This window comes from Nymphalis io, chromosome 1 (genome assembly GCF_905147045.1).
Source record: "Nymphalis io chromosome 1, ilAglIoxx1.1, whole genome shotgun sequence".
Lineage (NCBI taxonomy): Eukaryota > Metazoa > Arthropoda > Insecta > Lepidoptera > Nymphalidae > Nymphalis > Nymphalis io.
Window position 1 is genome coordinate 12909258 of NC_065888.1, and position 25312 is coordinate 12934569.

The following is a 25312-nucleotide window of genomic DNA, read 5'->3' on the forward strand; positions in this document are numbered from 1 at the left end:
CTGGGAATTATTAAATTAACTTTAAAATGAAGAAGGTACGTAAACATAGAAAATATATTTATGACGTAACGTTGTGTTCACTTAAAGCTTCTTAAGCTTCTTAAGATTAATAATTTGGAGTCGAGTAAATTATTTTTATTATTATAGCTAGGTCAACTAATTTCGAAGACTTACCAGAACTTATGATATGTTGATAGCAACAGGTCTCCTGAATTAAATCTAGGAAAATATATTAATTGGTTTTACATTTAAACTAAACATAAGCTGTCGACAGATAAAAAAAACAAATACCGTATTTATGTCATTTATTTAATATAATTATTTACAGAATATATCAATCACATGTAAACTAATTCAATATAGCTATAAAAAATTATGTGACCATTTTCAGCCATCTTCCGAGGAATATGCTCACTTTGTTTGCGGCGTTTCTGAAAAAAAAAATACATTTATGTTTACATAGCATATAATTAAAATATTACTGTTGGGTATATATTATTTAGGACGATAGAATAATTTGTTATCAAGCTCATATTTCTAACATCAAAATAAAATAAATAAATTAAAATCATATTTCTAACATCAAAGTACCTTTGAATTTTATGTAAATCTAATAAAAGTTTGTATATTTTGTTTCGTAAAACCCTTACACTCATATCGTAATATTATAATGCGAAAGTGAGTTTGTTTATTTATTTGTTTGTGACACCTTTACGTCTTAGCTACTCAACCATTAATCATAAAATTTTCCATTAAACCGTTGTCAGTGGTACAGAAAAGGATGTGTGGTAACACCTAACTTCCCCTATAACACGCGTGCGAAGCCGCGGGCAGAAACTTGCTTACAATAAAGACAGCTACCATATTTGTAAATAAGTATCTGCTAATATAGATATTTAGTTACCTGATCGAGAAGCCAGGACTATGCTGAGTAGATGGTAAGAGTTCAGCGAGGATCCTGTCCACTGCCAGCTCCGTAGTACTGCATCTCCCTATCCATAGAGGTTCGCAATACGAACTGTAAGCAAAACGGACGAGATTTTAAGATTTTTGCGGAGTACTATGTAAATTATATTATCTTATACACAGATATTGGACTGTTTTTGTAGTTTTATTAAGTAATTATCAAACATTGAGGTATTAACCTCCATTTTATAAATGAATGAATAATACTTCACTTATTAGTGAGGATTCACTAGCATAATCTAACAAACGAGAATTATCTATCGCAAACGCATTTATAACAAAAGCCAGTGACGATTGTGCTTTTTTATACCAAAACAAAAATAATAAATATCAGTTTCAAAATTGGCTCGCTTGCTTTTGCTAAATAAGGAAATATTTTATAAAGATGTACTTTTTAATGTTATTAAAATAAATAATTATTATAGACCAGGATTAAGTGATCATTTCACCAGTCATAGACCAAGGAGGTAGTCAAACCTGACATTAGGTTACCATTCGCCCAGTGAGATATTTGCATCATATGTTTTAGTATGGGCTATTAACTTACTTCTTAGCGACATGCTGCAGGCTTGCGCGCACTACTGTATCAAAGGCGCTGGTCGCACCTCCGTACGCGCCGGAGACTTCTCCTGTACACACCCATGCGATGCAACCCCCTCTTTTCACAGCATGGGACAGCGTCTCTAGTAACTTGGCAGGATATGAATTTTTACTTTTTTTAATTCACTATTTTGTGTCTCATAATTTATGTATACTAACACTCTTAATCAACTTCATTGAGGCTTATAAGTAATTAATTTGAGTTAACAATGAAAGAAAACATCGTGCTTAAGATTCCACGATTATATATATTATATTCATAGATTAATGAAAAATTGCAAGCTGTATAGGGCAGTTACTGGTGGTAGGGCTTTGTGCAAGCTCGTCTGGGTAGGTACCACCCACTCATCAGATATTCTACCGCAAAACAGCAATTCTCGATATTGTTGTGTTCCGGTTTGAAGGGTGAGTGAGCCAGTGTAATTACAGGCACAAGGGACATAAAATCTTAGTTCCCAAGGTTGGTGGCGCATTGGCTATAAGCGATGGTTGACATTTCTTACAATGCCCAATGTCTAAGGGCGTTTGGTGATCACTTACCATCAGGTGGCCCATATGCTCGTCCACCTTCCTATTCTATAAAAAAAAGGCCTTCCATCTAATTTTCCTTATAAGAAAAGCAGAAACTTCAACGATGATACTCGTACATTACGTGTGCTCTCACAATAATATGTCTCACAATAAATTGCGTTTTTATCTATATCTATGACTTTGCTTAAGTAGAGTGCTATGGATGTTTTAGATCCTTAGATATGAAATTAGCGTTTTGCCGTACTGATCACTTTTATCTGAAATATCTCCTCTTTGGTTAAGAATTTCAAATTCAAATTTATAAATTCATTTAGCCGGTACATTTGAGATCTGAAAACAGTCATTCATTTGTTTTTCTCCTTATTTTTTTCTTTGGCGTCGCTTATTACCGGCAATGGAAAACATGAAAAAATATAAATATACCGATATTTACGAGTACGAGTTCTACCGTGGCATCAGTGCTGCAGAAGCAGCTCGAAGGATTAATTATGTGTACGGCGCTGGTGTCGCAAAAAAGCACGGTACGTTTTTGGTTTTAACGTTTTCGTTCTGGAAATTTCGACAACTAACCCTGTGGATGGCCGGAGACTAAAGTGGAAAATGAAGAATTAAAGGCTGTTGTGGAAGCGGGTCCATCACAAAGCACTTCAGAGATAGCTGCAGGCTTCGGGGTAAGTGATAAAACTGTATTAACCCACTTGAAGCAAATCGGAAAAGTACAAAAACTTGAACGATGGGTACCTCATGAATTGAGTAAATCGAACTTGCAAACACGCGTCGACTGCTGTGTTACTTTGCTCAGCCGACACAATAATAAAAGGATTTTAAATCGAATCATTACGTGTGATGAAAAGTGGATACTTTACGATAATCAGTAGCGCTCGTCGCAATGGCTGAACCCTGGAGACTCGGCCAAATCTTGCCCTAAACGAAAATTGACTCAGAAAAAGTTACTTGTGAGTGTTTGGTGGACTAGCACCGGTGTCGTTCACTACAGCTTTCTAAAATCTGGCCAAACGATTACGGCAAATATCTATTGTCAGCAACTGCAAACCATGAAGGAAGAACTAGCTGCTAAAAAATCGAGATTGGTCAATCGCTCTAGGCCGCTTCTACTGCATACTGCACAACGAACAACCACTAAGTTAGATGAGCTATAATTGAAATGTCTGCGACATCCACCGTACGCCCCGGACCTTGCTCCAACAGATTACATTTTTTCCGGAATTTGGACAACTTCTTACAACGAAAAAAATTCAAATCCGATGCGGTAGTCCAAACCCCATGTTTTTTTTTTAGTAAAGGGATCAATGAACTCTCTATGAGATGGCAAAAGTGCATAGATAACAACGGTGCATACTTTGATTAATTAAATATATTTTACAAAAAAAAATTGACTATATTCCTCCTTTACAAAACGCCAATTTCATATGTAAGGACCTAATATTAAAGTATATGGAGGTGCATGTTTAATATTAATTGTATGTTTAGTTTTGCATGCGTATATTCATTAAGCCATTGTAAATAAGTTTTTTTATATTTTGTTGTATAAAAACATGTGAAGTTTTATTTCGTTTATATACTCACATTTAAATTTTCGTTAACGTCTTGAGAGACCAAATTTAGGAGTCCATCTAATCCTGCTTCTGATTCGTTACCGATAACTACCAGTGAATCGAATTTATCAACTCCTGGCGTGTCACTTGTGTCTGTACAAACGATGCAGCCTTGATTTTCTAGTTTACGTTTTAATTCACGACCTAAGGTGTTTGTAGTGTTCGATATCTGAAATTGGAAAAATAATTACTTTTTTAATAAAAAACGTGCACAACTTCAAAACAATTATACATAATATTAAAAAAAAAAAAGAATAGAATAACAATGTATGTATGTATTGTATATTCTCCTCGTAATTTTCCAGAAAGGTGATGTAGTATTCTATTGTGTTTTTCTTTAATTATTATTCACTGTGATAATAATTACCTACTCAATACATTTTTTTATGTTCTTAGTCTACATAACAAGTATATACTGTACTGTGTTACTGTATATATTATCGTAGTTAATAATTTGTACATATAGCCTCAAAAGTAATTTTAATTCTGTATAAAAATATTTAAGTTTTGCAAGAATGCATCATAAAGGTTTGTTTTTATATAGTATGAGTGTTTTTAAGAATTTTCAAGTCTTTTGAAAAAATAATCGAGAATTCTTGCTTCGAATAAATTTGGAGGATAGCAATGTTTCTTCTCGAAGGAATCGTTGTTTTATCGACGTTTCACGTTTATTTTATTTGATTTTTCTATTCTACTTACTAGAACACTGTTAACAGTCTTGTATTGCTTCTGTTTGGTGAGTTTCAGTCTTGCAGTGTAAGCAATTAGCGCGGATGTGGCTACAGCTAAAAGCGATCCACCTTCTAGAGTCGCCAGCAATCGCCAAGCGAGACCAGCACCCGCTTCTACAGTTTCTGTCATTGTGACCTAAACGAAACAATAATTTAAATAAAACAATCCCCATCCTGGTAAAAAAAACCTTATTTTATTTTATTTATTTTTAGGAATATGTCAAATCAGTAGAAAGTTAAAAATGATTTTTTTTATTGTTTTTATATCCAGTTAGGATAGTTTTAATAATGGTTAATTGTTTATGATTTAATCTTAATGTCTTTGATTAATACGTATATAGTGTATTGATAGACAAATTAGAAATAAATAAATTAATTATAATTATTATAAATTATTGATAGATACTAAAGAATTAAAATTATAATGGTAATAATACATTCGTTTATTAGTCAAGGGAAACAAACAGTAAAATTGAATCTTATGGTTTCTTATTGCTTATTATCCCACATTTAAACAATCACTACCGTAAAGCTTACCTAATAAAAATGTATTTAAAAATAAGAATAAATTAATCTAAGTTATCATTAATAATATAAATTATGTTGGAAGATGTCAATGTATTAAAATTGATTATTATATTTAAGACCTGCAAGCCTGAATATTAAAATTGTTTGTACTAAAATTTTGTCATAATATAATTAGTTTGTATTACAGGTGAAGCATAAAGTGATTTATTTCTTAAGCTTAGTCTTGGAAGTTTTACTGTGGTGTTTCTTAAGAGAACTCACAATATTATATATAATTTGTAAATAAATACTTGTAATACGGCGATTTAAATAAAAATTGTCTGGTCCTTTATTCCACATAACGAAAAAACTTTTTATACACGTTTTCAATCAATGTACACTTTATGCAGTGCTTTCGTTTTTGAATACCTGTTTAGCATGCAATATATATCGCTGTGAAATTATCTTATCTGATTGGCTGCTAGTTTTGTGAACTACTATACTTGTTTTAATAATAACAGTAGCTTAAAATGTTTCCTAGTCCGGGACATTTTGACGAAACAAAAACATCCGTACAGAAACACATGCATGAGCGGTAGCGAACCATTTGTGTCAATGCTACGTTCGCTCTTAAATATCAAATACAAATATATTTGCTTGAACATATAACTCTCCGCGCTTAAAATGATGTGTCTGGGTAAAAAATGTTTCTGGTAAGATAACATTTAATTTTTTTTTAAATAGCCTTTATGCGTTTCGAATTTTATTTTTGTCAGCTTCTATGGGTGACTTATTTTTTTTTTTAAATTTGTTGATAACTTCATTAATCCTATTAAGTTATTATTAATTGTTTGTTTTACACACAAGGTATTACTAAATTATTATCACAAGCAACTTTGTTTAATTTGTTCCATAGAGTTCCCTGATCCTGGAGATAAAACAACGACAAAATATATACAATATTTAATATCATTTATATTAAATATTATTAAATAAGTATTTATGTAAAATATTGGAATTCTTTTCTTCTTCAATAGTTCAGTTCAGTGTTTATTGTGATATAACGACGAAAATTAAAAATTATGTTTAAATTCTATACGAACAATGTAAGGGACATAACTTGTTAATATGCAGCTATCTATCAGTTACTTTGTGAACGTTTTATTATAAACGTTTGTAACAGCAATAGTGTTTGCGGTTGGTTTGGGTAACGCGTTGATATCTTTATTATGGCTGAACAATTGTTACGAAATTGTTTGCCTTGCTTTTTGTTACAATTCATATCTATTTATATACTATGAAATTTTAATTAAATATATTTTTAGTAAGATAGATTAGATACATAGATTACATAGATAGGATACATTATATTCCATTATTTTAAAACTTAAAATGTGGTCCAGTTCAGGTCTTATTTGGTCAGTTATTATTTCTCGGACCATGTTTTACGTTCTTTTCGAGTTAGTCCCTGTAAAAACCTTTCAGATTCTGGGCCCTGGGTTACTGAGAATTTTTTCATGGAAAGCTTAGTGACTTTTTTATTGGAGTTTGAACCCAGGACCACGGGGTCTCCGGTATTAAAAGTTAGCCACTAGACTAAATATAGGATATTACTATGGAGTGTACACAGTATTGCCATGTTTCAGAATGAAGGGTAAGCTTAGATATAGGCACAAGGAAGACGACTTAATTAATTCTATGTTCGGTCAGGTAAGGTACTGGCAGTGTAAGACTTGAAATATTATATCAAGGCCAATATCAAAAACCAGACCATTGTAACCATTTGCTTGAAATATAAATGCACAGCAAGCCATTACGATAGACGTTATTAATAGCGAAAGGCCAAGCGCGTTTTTTTTCGTTTTTTAAAACTTCAATAGTTTAAGAGGAATTACATCAGAACAAATGGACAACCATTTTTGCGGGCACCATAATTATTAATATAATTACATTATTTTTGCAATAATATAAGTTAGTTTTAAAGTTCTTTTTATTACAAGCTTGTAGTATAGTCAAAGATTTAATATACTTATTGTAACCATTATACATTAGTAGAATGGGCTTCCCAGTTACAATTCAACTGAGGTTTATTTTTATGAAGAATAAATCGGGAATGTATCGTAACCAATACAAATTAGTAAAATAACTGGTTGAGCAAATTACCTTCGGGACTGTAATGCGTGCTTGTTTTATTTATTACTATGTTGTTGTTATGTATTTTAGGATGGCATACGAGCAAATCGTAATGAGCACTCAACTGTACTGAGCGTTCATTGACACTGAAAATATAAATGGCTCCTTATAATAATGTAGCCACATTATTATAAGGAGCCATTTATACATTATTATAAGGAGTCACACACAGACGAGCCGGTTGGCGTGGTTGGTAGATACTTGCCTATTCACGCCGAAGGTTGTGGGTTCGATTCCCACCCAGGACAGACATTTGTGTGCATGAACATGACTGTTTGTCCTGAGTCTGGGTGTAATTTTCTATATAAGTATGTAATTTACAAAAGAAAAGTAGTATATGTAGTATATCAGTTGTCTGGTTTCCATAGCACAAGCTTTGTACAAGCTTAATTTGGGATCAGATGGCCGTGTGTGAAAAATGTCCCAGGATATTATTAAAAAATAAAATAAAATAAAAAAATGTCCTCCAAACCGATTTCGGCCACGGCGGCCAATCTCAAGAGAGATTAGCCAACTGCGCAGAAGATATTATAGTGCAAGAGTGTGTGCGCAAACACAGGTGCACTCTCCCTTCCCTCATTCTCATAATCCGATAGGACGGCAATCCGACACGACCGGAAAGAATTCAGGCGCAGGACCAGCTGCTTTACGAGCTTTTCGAGGCACGGGAGTGGCCCGACCTGGGAATTGAACCCAGGACCTCCGAGTCTGCGGCCTTACATCAAGCCAGTAGACCAACGAGGCAGTCTTGTCCACTATTAACCAATGGGTAACGCTGTCAACAATGGAACCAACCTAAAAAACCTAGGATGATTAACCCTTGTACTTTTTATTACACTCACTAACTTATCCTTCATGATCACGAGGATAGATTATATGGATCTTTACAGAGATTCCATTGCCCACGCTGACGACTGTTACTTTACTGTTATATAGTATTCACTATTGAATACCCATCATTAATAGTATACTAAGATACAATGGTTAAACAAGTTAGTACTTTACTATATTAGGACTGGTTTTACAATTATTAAAACCCTCTGCGGAGTATCAAAGAATATCAATGTTCAATTTCAAAATTCAATTAACTAATCATATATAAGTTTGTATAATCTATTTATTTATTTTTATCGTAAATTTCACATAGTCGTTAATCTATACAATGCTTATAATGCACAATAGCATTCCTATACGAAAAACTATTGGCTTATAAAGTTTCGTATCTTATTATAGAAAGCACGCATTAAACATTTTTTATCTCATTGTCTAATCAACGTCCAATGCCTCGTTGGCGTTGGGACTAGCTTGCAAGGCTAACATAAGATTAAGAATTTGAATTCTGGGTCCATCTAATGTATGTTATTGATTTTCTTTACATACATTTTAAGCCCACAGTAAGAATGAAAAATAAAGAATGTCGAATAGAGCCGTAAGTCCTGTGCTTTGTGCTTTGTGTCTTGCGCTATAATTTATCGCCTATGTCCTCTTTCAATTCATCATGAATTCTTAGATTCATTTACAACTGTGTGTAAATAAATAGGTTTATAAAATTGCACAATAAAACAAATTAGGTGTAAACTTTTAAATATGAGGTTATATACATAAGGGCCCAAATGGGGAAAGACAAATTTATACATTATTTTCGTTTACTAGACGTTAATACGTCTAAATTAATGATAACAGAAGAATATAATAATAATAATAATAATATTGAATATAGTATTTTCTCATTTGTTGACAAAGATACTTAAATTTTACCTCGATTGTAGAATTGTTTCTCATTCGAGATATTTTTATTTTATTGTAGCTTATCAACGAAAAATGCGACTAGATTAATTTTTTACTATTTTATTTTAATAACAATTGCCTTATTCGCATAGTCACAATAATGTCCTGGTTTCTTGTTCATTATTTATGTTTCTGACTAAAGAAATGTTAGTTCAAATAAATTATTACTAGGAAACTGTTTTGCTTTCAGATCGAAATCTATTTCGCCCTTTAAAGTCTTACCAATCATTGAATGTCGTGACTTTGTGTAAGTAAACAAAATGCTAAAGTGAATTTAATATTATATTAAATGGCTCTTATCTCGTGCACCTAATAAGAAGTAGTCCATATCTTAGATATATAGTAATAAGTGAATATCATTCTAACTAGAATAATAAAAATTTTAAACCAGAAGTATATTCCTTATTAATAACATGATCAAAAAGAATACAGTCGCTTTACTTGCTTACCGAGACAAGTTATTTTGAAGGGTTATCTTTTTACAATTTGGACTGCTTGTGATAATTTACGACCCAATATCTTTCACTGGCCCGACTCGGTACTTGCACCTAAGACCTCTTGATCCACAGCCTTATAAGTAGCGACTAAGACAGCGATGCAGTTTTATCTACTATACTTTGCATAATTTTAAAGAAAGCACAAGGTAATCGCATGTTTTCATGTTACCAAACTAGACAGACTATAAAAACGAGAAAGGCATGTATCTCTTTATCGTTACTGTTCAAAGTATTTTGTAATAAACATTTTTTTTTTGAGACAAATGCGACAAAATCACTATAATTTGATGTCTAGAAATATTCAGCGTGGTGAAACGAATAATGGGTGGGTGTCGTAAGAGACCGCTTAATTTATTTGAGAGTTCGTTTTTGTTTTTGTCAGTTAGTTTGTGTTGAGCGAGTCATCAGTCATATATAATAATAATACTTTTATAATTATTGAATTATATATCATTGAATGCACTATATATACGCAAGAAGTAAATACCCGATTAATAAAATTCAAACTTTTCAAGGGTCAACCTTAGGAGATGAGTAATATGATACCATAATATCAATGACAACCAATCTGGCAAACTTACAGGTATTAATGACTAGCTAATCAGTACCGGCTTCGCAAAGACAAAAATAGATGTTCACTGCGTAACATTCTTTTCAGTAAAATAAATTCAGTATAAATAAATATAATGTTATGTTCAATAACGGCAATTGAGCCAAGCGACCTATCCGCCCATTCTGTCATTCATCTTACCAAACACCTCTTTTTTTCATAATTTCATTAAAATAATGTCTCGCAACTATTGATCTAAATGGCCAAATGTGAACGGTAACCTTTATTTGCCAAATAATAAATTTCTATAATAACATTTCATTTTGATTATAATTTTGACACCTAAAACAACTTTAAGAAATAAAAGTATGTTTTTATTTTACATTATGAGATTAAAATGATTTATAGAATGACTTAAATAAATTAAAATATCATGTGTGTTATCGATATTATTACTTCGGAAATATATTCAACGGAATAGTTTTGTTTACAAATATATTTTGTAACAAATATATTTTCTATTAAGCTCTAATTTTTAAAGGTAAGATATTTACATGATTATATATTGTTTAAATGTAATTCCAACCTATATTTTTAAAAGAATCCAGATAAAAGAAAGTAAAGTAAAACTGTAGACGGAAATATTGAAATTATAAGAGATATATTGATTGAAAAAAAAACGCATATGTGTTTTCGTGCTAGAATTTAAACGAGAGGTAAGAGTTAAGTAAGTAGGTTATTGAAGACCTTCATGGCTCGTCGCGTTTTGTTTCATTTAGAATATAAACCTCGTTTGATAAAATCGCGCAATTATAAAGATAAATCACTTTACATTACGAGATAGTAAGTGAGCACATCACTTCAGTCATGACTTTTATATAGATATTTTTTAATTATTCCCTGCGTGTTGTACACATTTAGTAAATTTCATATTAGTGATCATCATTAATTAAATAGGTACATATATTTATAGGTATTTATAAAGGTATAGGTATATAGAAAGGTATATGTAGTTATAGTATTAACTTATATCAAATGCTTGCATTGTACACCCTACAATAAACAACATTACTTTTTTCAAATAGTTATGGGCAATATAAAAAAAATAACCAATTCTGTTAAACAATTACGTGTACGTACACGTGACGCGTAATTGTAACGTAACGACGTCCAAGCAATTACATGTTACGTTTTTTTTAAATAAAGTCCTGCGGTATTATCTTACAATTTGACTAAATAGTTCAGATGCAACCATTTAAAAAAAAAAACATAATTATTATACTTCGAAGAGATCTTAGAGATTGACTTAATAAATACAATAATTTCTCAAATACTCAGATGTAAATAGAAAAAAATATTACTGCAAATTTAAGGGCGTTATATGTTTAACGTGTGTTTGCAACCTGATGTGATCGAGATGGTTCTCAGTTATAAATTGTGATTAGATAATCAGGTGTTTGAAGTTCATCAGTTCATTTACTACGTGACAAACTTGCATAGGTCCGATTGATTTGAAATTGCTGTCCTCCGACGCGACGACGCTTGTATTAAAATATTACTAGATACTTATAATAAAGATAAATTCCCAACAAACATTAAACGATTTACGTTTTATATTATTTTTTCGGGCGTTATTTAAATTTTTAATTTAATTTTAGTTATCAGGGCATAATGTAGAAGAGGTATTAGCAAATCGTATGGAATAATATGTCAGTCTTAGGTTTGTTTATATTATCTTCTCCTTTGATTGTACCATACTGTAAGCTAATACTCTACAGTTGAGTCATTGTCATTCACAGTCGTACCTTACTTACCTTACTTTTAGTTTAGTTACCTACTTAGTTTTTCAAGACGGATACTGAAAATCAGCGTTGGCAATCATAGTTTCTAATGTTGTTGGCAATAAAATTACTTAATGATTTTACAACATCACACTAATACAGACAACACTTTTTTCTTTTTTAATAAAAACGTTTCGGCATAGTTGATTGACTCACTCACTCTTCCTAAAGGAACATAGGCATACAGAATATTGGTGTTTGGCGGTAGAATATATAACGATGATGACGGTAATGTCCTCATGATTGATTAAGGGCTTTACTTGTCAACTTCTAAACTCCTGGCTGCTACTGAGAATTTATCAACAGAAACACCGAATAAGTTTTTATTGGTCCGACCCGAGGTTGGAAAAGTTGCCTTCGGGATCTGTAACTTTATTAAGTCACTAGACCCACGAGGCATTAAAATGTCAGACTATATATTATAATCCTGTTTGCTATACCTACCGATGAACAGCAATTGACTGTATGTAAATATTATATAATCGTATGTAGTGTTAAATCTACCCGTGCAAAGTCTGTTGCGACTTTGCCTCATCACGTATAAAAAGTCTTTGTTTTGGTTTTAAAGAGCGAAATATAAGTATTGTACATATTTAAATTAGTATACGTTTATGAATTTAAATAAGACAGGGGTCACGGTGAGGTTTTTTCAATAACTCGTTTATAGTTTATGACAATTGTCATCTCAACTGTATAGAAGATTAAGATAGCAGTATTTACACGGCAACGTTTTCCCCTTTGATTCAAATCTCAATGAGTTTTTTTAACGAACTAACAATGGTACAGGGGAAAGGTACACTTATAGAACACAAACATTACTTAACAACACAAATATAGCGTAAAGTGTATTGTGATTATTTGTTAGAATGACATAGCATAAATCGTCATCTTAGTGTGAAAAAAATAATTTACCTCATCATGCCGTTTGGGCGTCATAGATTAAAGAAGTAGAGCTCAAGAAAGTTTGAAGATTATTTTAGCGTGCTGCTCCAATGCAGGCTAGTCGATACACAAATAGAATTTCTTTCAACGCATGATTCATTACAATATTCTCGTTCACTGCAAAGCATGTGATGGATGATAAGTAAAAAATTGAACATTGAAAATATAAGCTTGATTAACGAATTTAAGTCAGCGTACATCGGTTAATATTGCTGTATTCAAGATCATTGATGTATTCAAGTAACAAACGTATAAAATCATACACTTTTGCACGTTATAATTATTAATAAGATATAATACGGACGAGTCGAATCTGTTTTTTTTACCAACAATGTGTCACAGGATGTTTAAAAGTATAATATTATTTTAGCCATATTGAAAAAACTATTTGTCTTTTGATAATTTTATGTTAAACTTTTCATATACATAATACTGTAACTGGTCGAGTCTGTAGGTGTAATACGAGCATTTTTATTTAACATAGAATATTTATTTCAAAACAATGACTTTTTATAATTACTATATTTAGGAACAATAGTACGAATTACATTTCATATTTTATCGTTTCCTATATTACATAGTAGCTAAATTCATCCCAGGGTCTTGAAGCTTGGTATTGAGAATCAGCAATGCCAAGTTGGGACAAGTTTAAAAAGCCTCTCCAATATTTTATAACAATATAAATATATATTAAATAATAATACATTTAACCTCACACAGAACACAAAGTCGCGTTGCTATTAGTGGTTTTTTTTTCATACTCTAATACTTAAATAATATGATTTTTTGTACAAAAATTTTTTGTACTAACAATGATAATTGTCATGAGTCGACTTACACGTACTTCTAAGTAAATGCTAAATAAGCATACGCTTGATAATTTAGTTTCTTTATTTCAATGTCATCTTAGCTGAATATTATTATGTTGCAATTGAAACACATGGACCTTGGAATAATTTGTATCACACATATAACACCCCGTCTTATTGCCTATGGTGACAGTAGGATTAGAATTACGATTCAACGGGGAAATGTTCATGATTTGTACAGTAGGTATTTTTAATTTTGTTTTTTATTGTGCTAGATAGGCGCACGGGTCAGGGTAGTATGCAGAAGCGATCCCGTGACGCCCCCCAAAGAGACGGTGAGGATACATCCAGTTTTTTAGTGGGTATTCCGGTGCACTAAAGTTCCAGGCGCCGGCGAGTCCCACATATCTCCCCACTTCATTTGGTGGAAACGCGTAAATGCTTTTTTCCAGCGAGATAAAAAAAACGGCAAATGGGTCATCTGTTGGTAAGTGAAATATGAACCATTCCGGTACATCTTCAACGCGCCACCAAACTTGGGAACTAAGAAGTTATGTCCCTTGTGCCTGTAGTTACACTGGTTCACTCAGCGTTCAAACCGTAACACAACAATACTAAATATTGCTGTTTAGCGGTTGAATATCCACAAACATCTACTACCAAGTATCAACCAAGTGATTTATGTTTAATTCATCAATATAAATAATTCTTTTGTAAATATAATCTTAATTTGTAATATATGTATAAGAAGTTGACAAGCTTTTTCAATGAAAAAAATATAATGGGGGTAACCTTGGTACCGCAAAAACTCTAGTACATCTTTACTTTTTACGTAATAAGTTGAAAACAATTTATTATGAATACCAAGATTCGATTGATAGTTCACACTATGACACTCTTATATAAAGGTAAAAAGAATTAATAAAAATTAAGATATATTATATTTCATTATATTAGTACTTGTACGAGGAGGAGATACGTAATTAAAAAATTATATGAGCAATATATAAAACAAAACATTCAAAGATGAATATCATTGTGAATTCTAAAAAACTCAACTTTTTTAAAATCATTTCAAATAAATATTAAAAATACTTGATTAAACTTTTTAAAATTTTCCATAATTTTTAATATAAATACAAAATGATAATGCAATTTAATAAACATATATTTCCTTATATGAGACGTTCTTCAAGATATACATATTTTTTATCTGTAGACATATTATAGGCATTAAATTTATTTGCTTTATCATACTTGGTTTTTCGATAGTTGTCATTATTAATATAAAATAAACAGTTACAAGGCCTGCGGATATATGCATGGAATCCGACGGACATTACAATATAGGCTCGGAAACATGACATGGAAATAAATTCATAATTACAGAATAATGCAGTCTTCAGTCAAGATATATCATTTATGTTTAAATAACTGTAATAGAAAACAAAATTACGTACCAAAATTTATTACATTTTTTACGAATAACTTAACCTTGTAACCGGAATACACGTCTAATGTATTTTATTAGAAAGTTTTCATAAGTGAAATTTGGTTAATTTAAGTCAGGCTATATTCGTCGATAGTATAATAGATTTGTACCGAAGACTTAGACCGTGAGTTAATTAAAGTTGATCTTTGGCATTTTTTTTTATCGTTAGCTACTGCTCTGCTTTTTAGTGTAGGTATATATTACAATTTACATACTATTTATAATAATAAACAATAACTTAACAGTGTCGCTTTGGTCAAGCGTGTCTATACATCTAAATAATTAAATAAAATTTATGTCTGTCTGTGATTTCAAAACAGTAACAGCCTGTTATTGTCCCACTGCTGGGCTATTTCGCCACGCTGCTCCAATGCGGGGTTTCCTTCACCGTCAAGCACGAGATGAATTATAAACACAAATTAAGCAGTGATTTCAAAACAACAAAACCTCCTTTTTTATTTTAGTTCACCGTTGCTACCTAACAATGTAAATATTTTAAATCATGTATAATTCAAAAAGGGATTATGTACTTTAAAATGGCAGATTTTGAAGGATTCTTGTCATGAATTGAATTCCACACTGACGAAGAAGTGTTCTGCCAGTGGTACATAGTAGAGTGAATCGTATGACACAGGTGCACGCAGCTCGTTGCAAGGCCGGCAGGTCGCTCACTGTCTTTGGTACTAATCTATTAGACTACTATCGACGAGTGTAACCTAAATTTTAGACTGCCTTTGAATTTATTTAAGTAACATCTTACTATGGACATGGCTCTAGTTTTTTTTTATTGTTTTGTTGTGTGTGCGAGACCTTGTAGAACTTAAGATTAACTACCCACAAAGCAACGTAACAACACATCGTTTATGCTTTACGATTCTGTTAACCTTGCTCCAGCTTCATGTAATTTTTTGTGCCTTTTAATATGAAACTATTAAAAATTTCACGTCAGTGTTTTTATGATCGTGTAGTCGTAATTATGTTTATTTACGTTTAAAACATTGTGTGTTTAATTTTAATTTTCTTTACTTATAAATAGATTTTTAGATTGTGCTAAGTTAGTTAAGCAGTTATTGTTAATTAGATCATTTCGGTTTGACAAATAAACAAAAATGTAGGCAGATTATGTCAGTTAGGCGGATAAATACTTTGAATAACGTTTTCTCTGTTTCGGTAATAATATTGGTAAAACGTTACCATTTAAACAAACTATTTCTCGTCCGATAAAATTTTGTTACAAGATAAATTAGACAATTTAAAATTGGATCCATACATTTCTTACATCCTTCGAACCTACATGGAGGTTAGAGTCGGCCCTCAACGAATTAGAAGGTCCGGTGTTCTTGGGCTAGTATTTCCGGCCATGTGTCCAATCTATAATTCATATTTTTGTCAATAGCTCAACTTTGCATTCGGAATACTGGCAATGCTTTATCAACTTCTCAATTTAGTTAGCAAATTAATGAACTCAGTTTGTTGAAGTTTACAATTGAGCAAATCTTCACGTTCTGAGAACATTGTAAAGATTTGCCCAATTTCGAGTTCGATTTTGTTTTTTTAAATACATTTCACACATTTTTACCGATGATGCATGTTCAGAGAGTAAAACCGATTTCCGGTTAATTTATCGTGTATCTAATAGCGACATAAAAATAGAAACCTTTAAACTTAAGTAAGTAATACTAGTTGCAGGAAAACATTAAAACTTTTCATCAATTTCCGTCTTTACTACTATTTTGGCAGAGTTTTTATTCAGAATACCTGGCTGAGAATGAATGGCTGTTATCAGTCAGAAATTTATCATCGTCATAGTAGATAGAAAAATCGGCATAAAAATACGTTTTAGGAACGAGATGAAATAGGCAGTCCACTTTAATATATAATGACTATCAAGTGTGTGTGCGAAACGTCATTTCATCGCGATCAAATCAAAGCTTAATTGTCGCCGTTTAGCCTTTTTCCGATTCGACCGAAGTTGTATTGTAATTGGCCCTCAGTAAAGTTACGATTCAGCCGAGTTTTATTTTTGTTACGAAAAGAAGGGAATGTATCGTAAACGATATAAATAAGTAGAATTGACCCTATGATCTCCGCCGACGACAGTGACAATGTGCGTTATCTGATTGCTTACAAGGGTACAGTACAAATAAGTAAAACACGTTTTGTAACAATGACATAAAAATAAGCAAGGTGAGATAAAAATAAAGGCGATAGAAATCACTTCGAAATTTAAAAAAAAGAATTTGTCTGTGTAAATACAACTGAATATGCGTTCTTAAACCATTCATCCGATCGAAATGAAACTGTACGCAGAATAACTCACCAAAGTTTTCTCGGAGAAGATTTATAGCCAAAATAAAACCCATTAAATATAAACGTACATATATGCAAATCCTCACGTACGAAGTCGGAATAAGCTATCAATATAAATGATAATACTTAATACATTTTAAATGTTTTCTGTAAATTTAAAACAGACGCATAATATGCTATATACATGATATATACATGTTGTTCTTAGTTTAAGTGTGTGTGTACAATAAGACAAACGTCGTTCAATTCGTCAGTGCTTTAACGTCATAAGTTATACCTACTATGATATATGTATATATATGTTCATATTGTGACAAATACTAATTATCTATGATTCAGATTTTTTTATACTTATTCATACATAATTTGACTTTAAATGCTTTTGAATGGTTTTCATTTTTTTAAGCGAATACACTTTTTTATGACATTTTTTTTAAAGATATATTTTTTATTATATATTTTGTATGAATATTAAACACCTATACCGTTTCTCATGTACGCAAAACCTTAAGTTTCACGTGCTGTCTAGGGCTTAATTTGGTAAATGCTTAAGGAAGATCTTCATACACCTGAGTATATTAAAGAACAATTTAAAAGACTTCGGACCTACTTCGACAGTGGCTCGCATCAAATTCCTTTAAAATCAAGGCAAGCGAGTAGAGAAACGATAGGTCTTTTAATAACACAACTGTAACTATAGACAGCCCAAAAACATAATGACGCCTAATTACAAATACTGACAGAATATCATTTTTAAACAATAATTAATTATTTTTTTTAAGTACAACTTAGGAACTCTTAGTGAAAAGTGATATAGACCAATGGTGGTATAGACCAAGATAATATTTACAGGATATCATCAAAATTGGACGGTACAACATTGAAAGATCGTAGCGAGCGTTGAATATTAATTTGTTTCTTACAGAGTAGCTTTTCAGATTCATTTAATATCAATCATTATCAATATAAATGACTACAAATTAATTTTAAGTATTTTCCATCCATACAAACTTCCATACTATATACGCGATTGGAACTAGTATTTTGAGAATTATTATAAGTTATTTAAATAAATGAGCTATTTTGCATTCTCATCAGTGTTTTTCATAGTTGGATGACTGTCGTCACTAAGTATTTCTAATAAAAATTTTCATGACGCTGTTGTCTCATTTTTATCGTCAAATGACTGACTTAATAATTGTTCCTACTGAGACGTGATGACAGTTTTATCGTTTAAAAATTTTGTCGATGCATTATTATCACACGACATAATTTTTCAATCGGCTCTGCTTAATTTTGCAAGCCGTCAACAAAACAGAGTGTTTCGTTTCTCTGTACAATGGAAAAAAAATGTTTTTTTTTTTACCATAAACTTAGAGGATATGATAAGAGATGACACGACAGCACGCCATTAAATTTATTTAGTATATTGACTATATATAGGTCGTATTTATTGTGTTTTGTAATAAATTAAATTAGAGAAAATATTCTATTATATAACCAATGTGTACAACGAATATATATACAGCGTACGAGTGCCGCAAAATCTTTATTGAGCGTTTCGTATCTCATGCGCAGTATTTCAACTCGTTCATTAAAAAACTCGCGGTTCAAAACCAGGAACTCTGCTGCCTTATAAACTTGTCACTAGAGTAACGAGGCCGTCAATTAAAAGAAAGAAATAAATAATAATATCCTGGGACATTTTTTTCACACACGGCCATCTGATCTCAAATTAAGCTTGTACAGAGCTTGTACTATGGAAACTAGACAACTGATATACTACATATACTATTTTCCTTTTTGTAAATACATACTTATATAGATAATTACACCCAGACTCAGGACAAACAGACGTGTTCATGCACACAAATATCTGTCCTGGATGGGAATCGAACCACGCCAACCGGCTTGTATTATAAATGAATAGTGTCATATTAATATTCAAACATATGAATATATTACAACGTTAATACCTTAATTATTGTACTCGCGAATGACGAAATAATGTTTACCCTAAGCAAACTAGCTTCGAGGGACCGACAATGATTGTATTATAATAATTTGTTTATTTCATCATATTTCGAAAAAGTATCTCGGGAAAAACCCTCAATAATTATGTTTGAGTCAACGTTAGTCTAGTAAATAGCTCCTTATATGCATTACTATTGTAGTTAGTGACTAAGTGCAATTATTGTATGCAATATTATGTACTTATATTATTTATATTGAATCTATATATATCAAAAGCGTCAATAGCTCAACGGTATTCCGTAACGACCGCCTAGCATAGTGAAAGTTGGTTCGATCCTAACCTGATCTATTGTCGTCCCTTCTACTAACACAACTTAACTGGATGGATATAGGAATATTAATTCCTTAAAAAGTAGTTCTTGCCAGTATACATTTAAAAAGAAGAAACTAAATACTACAATTGTTTAATGTAGTTATAATAATGATTAAATTGAATTTTCCAAAACGAAATTTAAAGAATTTGGTCTGCGAGTACACTTCCGAGTTAAATTAACAACTTAAACCATATTTTGTACTGTGTTGAAGAAAAGCTTATAAAGATGTATTTCAAAATTAATGAGATGTATTGATTTTTTAAGAGGTGAATAAGATTGCTAAATAAATTGATCGAATTTTTATGTAATAATTCTAATAATTTCAAACAAGTCTGTTTAAAATAAACAAGTAACGAATATCCAAAATTTGCATCCTTATATCACTTTTGGAGTTGAGTAATTTCCAGAAATAAAATCAATAAATCATATTATCATTAATAAAATCCAGAAATAGAAATAGAATCAACCTACACTTATAAAGTTTTTATTAAAAAGGATGATCTAAATTACTTCACATATACATTAACTGGCTGCCAGTCCCAACTTCTGATAAAATTCATACAAACTTACATTTCCCCATAAATAAAGTTTCCAAAAATCCTTTCTTAGTATATTTCTTAGTCTTTCTTTAGCACACTAATACTTATGTCAGTTAAGATAGGTAATTCATTACGCAAACGGTTTTAAAAAATACATATATAAATTGCAAGCAGATAATTATTATCATCATCACCGTTTTTTTTTTTTTGGAGAATTAGTATCATCTATTTAAAAATGTATTTTTTATTCATATTCTTAATTTTCTCTTCGAATTATAATAAAGTGCAATAACTTTCTCTATTTGGCTAAATGAAAAAATTAAAAATTAAAACACAGTTAGTAAATGAAAAAAATTAAAAGAACTAATACTAAAAAAGCTTAAAAATAATTTCATTGATTTTAAACAACTTACATGTAATTAACGGTGAGGTTCATAACTTTTGATTTTTATAATTTCATTACACACTGACCAATATTATTTGAACAATTTTGCTGTATATTGTCATTTTCATAAGTCACGACTTAGCCTTGTATTTAAAAATAAATTGTCAAATTTTGGCGTGATGTTTTCACGGGCCACGATACAACCTCGAGAGTCGAGGTGCGCTCAGAAGCAGTGCTAGTACGTGAATGCGTTTTCCATTACCGTTGAAATCGAAATAAGAAAAAATAAAACAATGCACAGCGTTGGCCTTCATTTTCCAGCGATTTTCATTGTTTGTTATTCGTGCAATTACTATTTTACATAGAAATTAATTTATAAGGCTCGTAATTCTGTGGTATTTTACAAATATGTAAACGGTGTTTCAGAATATGTCAATTACCACATTTTTCTACAGATTACATATCAGCTCTTTTTCATAGGTTCATGTTATGGATTGAATAATTAACTAGATCGTAAATTTGAATTCGGATACATCTTAGTAGAAGCCTTTTCTCAGCCTTGGAATAGTAATTGATTGCTTTGTCCTTTTTATACTATTACAAAACGGTAGTAATTTTTTAAGTAAAACGTTCATGAAAATTACAATATATTTTGTAGTTTATTTTTGTAGTAAGATATTTAAAAATTATTAGAAATAAAAATATGTCTATGTGTTTAATTTATTAATAATCACTATATATCGTGAAAATATAGGAAAATAGGTTTAATTTGCTAAAAATACTGAGTATATAATAAACGAAATTTTAAACTTTAGAAAGCAGGTAATCAAATAATTAATTACACTTTATAAATAATAACAGAAAACAAGTATTGCAATCGAGGACATAGTTTAGTGTTTGTAAGCAGGAACTGTTACGTTATACCAGGAATAACTGTTACGGTAGTTTACGTAACGATGTCCAGTCAGGGTTGTCAGCTATTGGAATATAAACTATTAAATTAAAGCGTATACATGTCTTACTCATCTTCGTCTTATTTCAATGATTCAAGAAGTAAAGTTAAATAAACTTTAGATTTAGATATACCATACAATTCGCTAATAGCTCTTCTATATTACGCAATAGAAATAGTTCTTGATTTATATTTTTTTTATAATATAACGCTGTTCCACTTGTCTACTTATATCCACTTTAATTTTACCTAAAGCTCCGATCCGAACCCAAAATGCCTACTATATTTATTTAGATCATGGTCAATAATATCATGTCAAGATCAATGTTGTTTATTTATCTTTTGATTTTCTGCTCCAATGTGACATTGAAATATTATACCTGGCATGTAATGCTTCACTTTAGTCAAAATATGTCATTTTAGAGTTAATTTAATGTTAATCTACCACCAATTCGGAAAGTAAATTCTACCAAAAAGAAGAACCATAAATAAATTCAGTACTTTTTTCATTATTCAAAAATAAATAATTCGAATATTGTTCTCAGCTTCTGTATTGTTCTCTCTAATATCTATAATATTTTCAAGAGAAACTTAAAAAGGTCGCAATTAAATTACAAATAAGTAAGTATGTTTAAGATTATTTTCAAACACTGATCCATGATTAAGTTAATTCGTAAGAAATATCAGTTTCAATTTGCAATTTTACAACATTTCTCAAATTGCAACTTAAACCCATTTTTTATCTTAGATTTTTTAAGAAAAAAATGTTTTGTTAAATATATGTAATACTTGGTACTAGTTATCGCTTGGCCAAACAGTTGTTGTTGTAAATCGCCGTATTGTTCAAAAATGATCATTCAAGCAGTAAACTGAACTGTATAAGAAAAAGAAAGTGTACAAAAGCGAACTAGTTGCAATATTATATAACAAAAAGAGAATACTATAATTGCTTGCAATATATTTTAAAAAATATCCCAGGAGGAAAGGCGCCTTCATAAAAAGATTCCTTAACGTATACAAGTAAACTATACAAGTCAGTTGCAGGGTAGTCTAGGATATCAACAAGAAAGTGATTTTGTTTTGTTTTTGTTGAATTAAAAACTCTTTGGTTTCTTACTACAACATTGTAGCGAGTACTTATTATTTAAGTTTATCTATGATATAAAAATAATATAATTACAAAGATTTCAATTGTCAAAATATGAAATATATGTAATTTTTCATTAAAAAATACAATATATCCAATATCGACGTTGATAATGGATTTTATTATATAAAATAAAAATAATGCAAACTGATTTCTTTGTTATGATTTACACCGGGTGTAATGCTTCGATATGATAAATAGTAATATATACTATTTCTAAGATTTGCAACCCTTACTTTGCGTCATTGCGCTTATCATAGAAGCGTATCGAGTAAATGTCTGATGACCCAAAATTAATTTATATCTAAGGATAGACGCTTTAGATTTTTTATTTACTTGGTGGTAGGTTTTGTGAGCGAGCCCGTCTGGGTCGGTCACCACTAACTTATCAGATATTCTACCTCCAAATAGCAATATTTATTATTGTTGTATTACGGTTTGAATGGTGAGTGAGCCAGTGTATCTACAGCGGGAATAATATCTTATTTCCCATTAGTGGTGGCGCGTTGTAAGTCTTTGAATTCTGCGGTGTCTAGCTTAGTCAAAAGTTAAGGCGCTTAATTAGCTTTAGCTTCGCTCAACACCTTCGTTTTGATAGCCAAAATAACTTAGATAAATGGCGTCTGAAAGTGTAAAGACCGGGACTTCGTGCATAGAAAAATCGGCAGTCTTTTGTTTCTAGTCAAGTCGATATATCTGTTAACAATTGCAATGCAAACGATTGCACAATCCAAAATTTTTATACATTTAGCACGTTTGTGGATTATGGTCACATGTTTTCATTAGGTATTCCAAATTACGTTGAGACAACTTAATTGGTAATCAAAGCGTGCTATTTACTGGTCCATATTACATTCAACAAAATGTCTTTAGTTCTTCCTTATAAAACATTTTGTACATGCGACATACATACATAATAATGAATAATGGAGTAATGTAGGGATTCAATAATTGTTATACCTATTTAAAAAAAATTGGAAACTCTGAAGCAGTCGCAATTCTCACAACAATAAAAACTAACTACAACGTTTCCAGTTTGCACTAATAATATGAAATAAACATTTAATTTAAGCAAGTATCCATAACATTGCACATTTTAACGCAACTCTAAGCTTCAATATATTTAATAAACATTGCAGAAAAAAAGTTGGAATATATATCAAGATTATACATTAATCTATTCTAACAGACAGCTATTGTTTATAGCTAAGCAATAATAAATAGGTACAGTGTTTTATAGCAATGATGATAGCTATAAAACACTGCATTTATTTTGCGGTTAAAATGTATATACATCTTATTAATCGAACTAAAATAAACTGTAACAGAAAAAAAAAAATCATAAGGCGAGTACATATATAATTATTGTATTGTAGCTAATAGTAATGAAACTATTCTAAGATATAAGCGGTTAATGAGAATAAACCTAACACAACAAAAAATTAAGTTATAATCAAAGAAATATGCACTACGTACCTACTAGCTTAGCCTAATCTATACATGTCATAAAGCTATGCGTACATAATATACATATATACCATATTATGATCGATACAAATGGAAAAGAAGAATATAAATTTGTATAAAATATAGGAAGAATGTACTAAAATCCTGTGTTATAAATATCCTTCAAAATTTTGTAATAATTAAACGGATACTCACATTTAACCATTGTTAGAAAAGAGCTATAGCAAATAAGGAGGTTGCATAAATACGGTAGATTAACTGACGAGGGGACTAACCAACTCAGCCGGGCTTGCAGGGCCTCCTCAGGGTTCTGTTAGGAATATGTCAAACTATTATATAGTTTATAAAAATACACACAAAACTAAAGACTAATATAGATAATACTACATGTCGATGCGTATGTTTTTAATGTATTAACGTATAAATTATAACTATTGTAAGAAATAGTCTGAAGTAAACTCATAAGCAGTGGAGAGGTACTGGAGACGAGACCACGTTCGTAAAGGCAGTTAAAGATAAATATAATTAATGAAAATAGTGCCTTTATAAAAGAGGTGACAACACCTGACTTGCGGGACACAAAGACGCTCAAAAGCCTAAAAAATATAAACAAAATATACTTATTCAATAACTACGTAACTAATATTAGTTTATTATAGTTATGAAAACAGTATTATAAATTCATAAATCTCACTTGCCCTCATACTCGCAATGTGTAGGTACTTTATTTATTCTTTAAAACGAGGTTAGACGCATGTCGTATTATAATTTTATTTACTTTTTTAACACGTAAGTTTATGAAACTCAACCCACTATTTAAATAATATTTGTGTAATATAAAGTAAAGATTTTTTTTAAAGTTTTTCTTAAGCTATTTTATAGAGCATGGCGAGTTTTATTTTTTTATTTATAATATGTTAATTGAATTAAATTTACTAAGAAAAACAATTTGAACAAAACGAAGGAACGATCTGCAGTTATAAATAAGCCATAGATCTAAATATGTTTTAAAAATATATAACGTTAAGTTATTTTGTATAATACAAAGCAAGACTATAACACAATATATAAAAATAATAATAATTATTATTATTTTATATC

General features: G+C 30.8%; 1 protein-coding gene across 1 annotated transcript; it reads right to left on the reverse strand.

Moving 5' to 3' along the window:
• Positions 1-290: 290 nt before the first annotated feature.
• On the reverse strand, positions 291-20888 carry LOC126770486 (uncharacterized). Its single transcript, XM_050489884.1, has 6 exons — positions 20674-20888; positions 4413-4580; positions 3685-3882; positions 1514-1656; positions 905-1018; positions 291-431 (listed from the first exon to the last, which is right to left on the reverse strand). The coding sequence occupies exons 2-6, from the start codon at positions 4572-4574 to the stop codon at positions 374-376; spliced, it is 675 nt and encodes a 224-aa protein (XP_050345841.1). The 5' UTR covers positions 4575-4580; positions 20674-20888; the 3' UTR covers positions 291-373.
• Between the last annotated feature and the right edge of the window lie 4424 nt (positions 20889-25312).